The 6,000-nt window shown below is 38.1% G+C and overlaps 1 protein-coding gene across 5 annotated transcripts in view; it reads left to right on the plus strand.

The window, feature by feature from the left end:
* LOC134207625 (muscarinic acetylcholine receptor M3-like) overlaps positions 1-4,319 on the plus strand; it is a 132,567-nt gene extending 128,248 nt beyond the window's left edge. For 4 of the 5 annotated variants that reach the window (XM_062683362.1, XM_062683364.1, XM_062683363.1 and 1 more), the window contains exons 8-11: positions 771-940; positions 2,628-2,818; positions 3,736-3,852; positions 3,929-4,319. In XM_062683362.1, coding sequence (XP_062539346.1) covers positions 771-940; positions 2,628-2,818; positions 3,736-3,770 — 396 coding nt within the window. In that variant the 3' untranslated portion in view covers positions 3,771-3,852; positions 3,929-4,319. Of the gene's footprint in view, positions 1-770; positions 941-2,627; positions 2,819-3,735; positions 3,853-3,928 lie in introns of those variants that run through there. The other variant, XM_062683366.1, reaches the window with a different exon arrangement.
* Positions 4,320-6,000: the final 1,681 nt, after the last annotated feature.

The following is a 6,000-nucleotide window of genomic DNA, read 5'->3' on the forward strand; positions in this document are numbered from 1 at the left end:
GAAAATTCTTCAGAAAAATCCTTCAGTAATTCTTCCAGAAAATCCCTCCGGGATTTCTCCTGTAATTCCTCCGGAAGTTCCATAAGCATTTCATCCCGAAGTTCTTTCAGAAATTTATCTGATGTTCCAATTCCTCCGGAAATTCCTTCAGGGATTCCTTTAGAAAGTCTCCGAAAAATCCATCAGGAATTTATCCTGAAGTTTCTCCAGAAATTCTTCCGGAAATTTCTTCAGAAAATCTTATGGAAGTTTCTTCAGGTATTTCACGGTGAATTTTTCCGAATCCCTACAGGCAATTCTTCAAAAATAAATTCAGAAGAATTCCACAAGGAAATTCAGTTTGAAAAATCCGTTGGAATGATATTTATAGACTCATTAGAAAATCCAAGGGAAAGTCATTTCCCTTACTCATGAAGATTTAAAGGAATATTCTCTTGAATTCTAACAATTTGAGTGTTAAAAAATAAACGATACATAAAACAAGGAGATGATTGAAATTACAAACCTATTGGATTTTAAAATTTTTTCACTGATAATGATAATTTTGATATTGAAGACATTTGAAGACATTTTTACTCAACTGTGAAGACATTTGAAAATATCCCCTGGCATCCCTGAGTAGCTGTAACACAGTCGAATTGGATAACTTATTTTGCATAGTCTGACATTTTATTCAATTTCAACCAATTTTACAACCAATCATTTTAAACGCGGAGAAGTCTTCGTCTACTAAATCTAATCTATTATTCCCAACTTTCATTCGGTTCCAGGTCTATCTTTACTCCCCAGCATTCGTCTACAAGTACGTCAGCAGCAATGGCATTGCCCTGGTACAGTTGATGGCATACATCAGCTCCTGCTGCAATCCGATTACCTACTGTTTTATGAACCGCCGCTTCCGTCAGGCATTCCTCAACATTTTCAGCTGCTACAAACAACGGTGGGTAGAGTCAGAAGTTTTATTTTTATTTCCACCGTGCCGTTATAGACTGTTTTGAAAAGTGGATTCTTCATCAGCAATTTACTGAATAAAACAACATATAAATATATTCAGCAGACAAATGACAGCCAGGATGAACCTCTCATAATAAATGGCGGATTGACCTTTCCGTCCCGAGCAACACAATCCAGGCAAAAATGGCTGCAGCAACTTGGTTGGGACTAAATTTGGTCACATATCAGTTGCTGTAACCTATGTGGAACATGTGTGCTGCTAGGGGTTTGAACATGTCGTGTAGTCTTAATAACATTTTTTAATGTTCAAAATCTGAAGAATTTAGGTTTTGTATCATTACCATGTTCAACGATTCATCTGCAGCAACCATGCTTAGCTGTTACTAGAATTAGTCATGCATTTAATGTTGGTGGGTTGTTGGAGTAGGTTGACAGACTCCCACACTATCCCCACCGCATGATTATAACATCTCTAAAGCAGAAGTGGAAACAGGAAATATCTTTCATCTCCATTCTCAATTTGGTCTTTATTCCGAGTATTTGATTCAAAATCCCAATTAGAAATGGTACACATGTTCAGCATTAATTAGTAAAGCATGCATCTGTTTTACATCCCAACCCAACATTGATGAAATTTCTTCGAAATGCGAAACAAAATACAAGTTGGCAATTTCTTCCTGGATGTTGCGGAAGTTATATTAAATTTTACTCTATTTGACAAGATTTTCCACCTCACGAGAGCAGATTCAGAACAAGTATCGTGAGCAGAACAAGTCCTAGCCATAAATTATTACTTGGCTTGTCATCTCCGGGAGCATGGATTGAAGAATGACAAAGTTTATAATCCGTAAAGCGCTCGCGTAGGAATTCCGTCATCCTTCCTGTCGAAGCAAATCGGATTCATTCCTTAGGGAAGCGCACCCGAATAATACCGTCTGCTGTGAACGAGGTGAACGTTTTTTTTGAACGAGGATACCCGAGCAGGAGTGACGATCTCAATAACAGAATTTGGTGTGAACTTGGCTTGCATAAGAGCTGTGAAAATTCTAAAAATAATACCAAAAACCCGAGCATGAGCAACGACCTCGAAAACAGAAATTGGCGGGAACCAACCTTGAAAAAGAGGTGAAATATCAAAAAATAATACCAAAAATAAATATGCAATATACTTTAGGCATAACATGTTTAGGTATTTCAATACGATTTTTTTATGCAAGGCTAGTTCATAACAGAGTATGGTATCAATAAAAGAATGAGGTATTTATTATTGGGTTAATTTTTCCTGCTCGGGAATTAATACGCAAAATAATTTAAGCATAACAAGCTCAGATATTTTAAAACCAACCGAATAATAATTTGTTACACGTTTGGTACATTGTATTAACAGAGTATGTTATGCATAAAGTATTGTGCATATAATTTTTTGGTATTATTGCTTTGGTATTTTACATCATATGCACACCTAGTTCATACCAGTGAAAGGTATCTATAACAAAATAAATTATTATTGAGTTATTTTCTCCTGCTCGGGTAAGAAGTCTTAAGTGGGGCTAAAACAAATATTTGGCATTTTGTTTTGAGATTACTTCATAGGAAGCCTCAGTTTTCATTTTTTGTCAGTAAGTCTTATTTGTAAAATAATGCATAATAAGTTCGTTCGTAATCTATTTCAGAATGTTTCGCCGCCTGTGCTGTTGCTGCCGCTGCAAGCCAGTCGATACCCAGTTGGACGCGGAATCCAAGTCCGGTGGATCGAGGGCAAATGCCGGCAATACGTGCGGTCCCGGCACCGGAGCCAACAATTCCGACATTTCCGGAAATGATTCTCTGGCCTACGCCGGCCGGAGTATCGTTCAGCGTTCTGGTAAGTTTATTGAAGCAGTTGAAGGAATCTAGAAAAGATGGAAGATTTGTTTTGGCGTATCTGAAAGGTGGCCGAAAAAATGTATTGTAGTTTGAGAAACTACAAGGTGAGTATGGAAGACCAACGGAAAATGGTTTACGATCTAGAAAAGTCCTGTGAGCATTGATTTAGATTGAAACAAATTTAGATCACATGAAGCCACTTGGCAACGTACATGATACTACCATGGTAGATGCATCCTCGAATACGCCCCACACTCGCCAAGTCGTTTTGCACCTGGTCTGCCCATCTCGTTCGCTGCGCTCCACGCCGTCTCGTACCTGCCGGATCGGAAGCGAACACCATCTTTGCAGGGTTGCTGTCCGGCATTCTTGCAACATGTCCTGCCCATCGTACCCTTCCGACTTTAGCTACCTTCTGGATACTGGGTTCGCCGTAGAGTTGGGCGAGCTCGTGGTTCATTCTTTGCCGCCACACACCGTCATCTTGCACACCGCCAAAGGTGGTCCTAAGCACCCGTCTCGCGAATACTCCGAGTGCTTGCAAGTCCTCCTCGTTGCACATTTAACCTCACCATTTTCCAAGTTAGGTTCAGCGTACGGATTGTGAGCATAAGCATGAGACAATGAGACTCCGACAGGCTGTCGGCTACAACACCTGGGTGTACAATTTCCGGCTGCAAGGCTTTTTCCTCCTTTAATGATGGTCCGAATTATAGCTCAGTATGGCGATCATTATTCAATTTTATTGGTCTCAATTTCCTCCCGTTGTCCAACCGCATCCGGTTCGTAGAACCAAAATGTTGTATAACCGGACAGTCACCTCCATCGATAAGTGGTTGGCTTAATTAATCGTCAATTTCCATACAACTCAGAAAAGTATATCTTCTTATTTTTTATTCCTTCCTACATTTACAGAGATCGTGGTTCTAGAATCCGAGGATCGGGTTTAGCACCGGCTCCGATCACGTGACAAGCTCGGTTTCGATTGTCAACTCGATCAGTTCCAATCGGATCTCCCATCAAGTGACCCGGGTTAGCAAAAATATTTTTCTTTTTTGTTCCTCCATTTTTGGACTAAAAAATCTGTTTTTGTTTTTCACCACGCCAGATCATCGAAACCGACCCCGAGGATGCAACTTATCGTTTCAAAATCACGTGGTCAAAATCTTCTTCCTCAACTAACCAGCCCAAGACTGTCAATGGTTGTGATAACGAACGGTATTCATAGGGAAAGAAAAGAGCAAAGACAACAAAGCGGATCGAATACTGCTGGATGCTTTACTCCTATTGTCCATCGTCCCTTGGTGTCATTTGTACCCTTTCCTTCGTCTTATACCCTAGTTTCGACTAAATTGTGAACAAATCTAGGATATGTGCAGATGTGTTTAATGTAAGGTTACTGTTCCTGGATGTAAGCTCATTCTTAAAGCGATTTAAAGCATAAATTATTCTGTTTATAATGATGATATCTAAATACAGCAAAAATAATTGAATCAGAATTGAGTGTTTGCAAGTATGACCAATATAGAAGCATGTTATTATTGATGGTATCTACTACATTTGTTGTAGAATTTTACTCTTCATTACCATGGTGCAAAGCATGCAAAGAAAACGTATCTGTCGCAATTTTACATATACTTGTGTGTTCTTTAAAAATCTTGAACTCAAAAACGGCGAATAAAAAGAAATGTGATATGTGAAATTTGAATTAAGCTGTGTCATGACACGTTAAAACTAAACTTTACAAAGTCAGCAATTATTACATACTCTTCGAACTCCAAAGAAATATCCTTACTTACTAATCTTAGCAACACACATATGGCCAACACGGAGAACCGAACCTCGGTCCGCAGAGTGAGCTCCTATCTCGTTCACCACTCCAGTATTTCCACTTTTTAAAAGCCGATCCAAGTATAACAAAACGTTCTGGTAATTCAATTATTCCTCAACTGACTAAACGAATGCTTAAATTTACATGACACGGAATCTTTTTCTAGACGGAACTATAGACGAATCCAAGTAAAAATAAGAAGAAGACACACGACGGTGTTAACTTTGACAGATCCTACAGCGCAGCATAGGAAGATCATTTTAAAATGCTTATAATAAATTCTAGACAAATTGTAATTAAAATCTGATTGATGTACGATACGGAAAAAGTTCTCAGGTACTTATTTGGAAGCTTATCTCATTTTTTTGTATATTTTCCAAAAATGTATCTATCATAAACTTCGGAATATAGTATATTTGATGAAATGCAATGAAGTTTGTTTTGACAGCCTCGTTCTCGCCCGACAAGGATTCCGATAGAATCATGAAAAATTAAGATATATTTAATTGAAATTTCAAAAAATTTATCATTTTCTGCACAGGAACTTAAAATTATGATCTGGTACATATTCTGTTATCGATTTTTACAATCAATTATGAATTCCGTCGTGGCTAATTTTCATAATATATTATTGTGTAGGTACATGAAGTGAACTGAAAAGCTGGTTTAGGGTCATTCAACCGAATGACATTGAGCCGAAAGGGCCATTTGGCAGAATGCCATGTTTCCTTATTAAGTGTGTGAAGTGAGAAGTGAGATGTTCGGAGTAAGTAGTGAGAAGTAAGAAGTGTGAAGTAGGAAGCAAGAAATAAGAAGTGACTAGTAAGAAATAAGAGATGTAAAATGTGATAGGTTAGAAATGGTAAGTGAGAAGCGAGTAGTAAGAAATACGAAAAGATAGGTAGAAGATAGAAGATAGAAGGACAAATGAAAAAGAACAAAAAGGAAGAAAGAGGAACAAAGAAGAAAGAAGAAGAAAGGAAAAAGAAAGAAGGAAACTGGAGAATGAAGGAAGAAGAAGAATTGTAGATGAAAGATGGAAATAAGCAGAGGAAAAAGAAAGGAATAAGAATGAAGGGAGTAGGACGAAGAATGAAGAAGCAAGAAGAAGAAAGATGGAAACAGAAGCAAGAGAAAATGAGAGAGAAAAAAGAAGGAAGAATGAAGACGGAAGAAAGAAGAAGCAAGAAAGAAGAAGGTAGACGGAAGATGGAAGAAGGAAAAAGGAAGATAGAAGAAGGAATAAGCAGGAAGCAGAAAGAAGAAAAAGAAGAATGAACAAGGAAGAAGGGTGAAGGAAGAAAGAAGGGTGAAGGAAGAAAGAAGGGAAGAAGAAAGATGGAAACAGG

The sequence above is a fragment of the Armigeres subalbatus genome, chromosome 1 (genome assembly GCF_024139115.2).
Source record: "Armigeres subalbatus isolate Guangzhou_Male chromosome 1, GZ_Asu_2, whole genome shotgun sequence".
NCBI lineage: Eukaryota > Metazoa > Arthropoda > Insecta > Diptera > Culicidae > Armigeres > Armigeres subalbatus.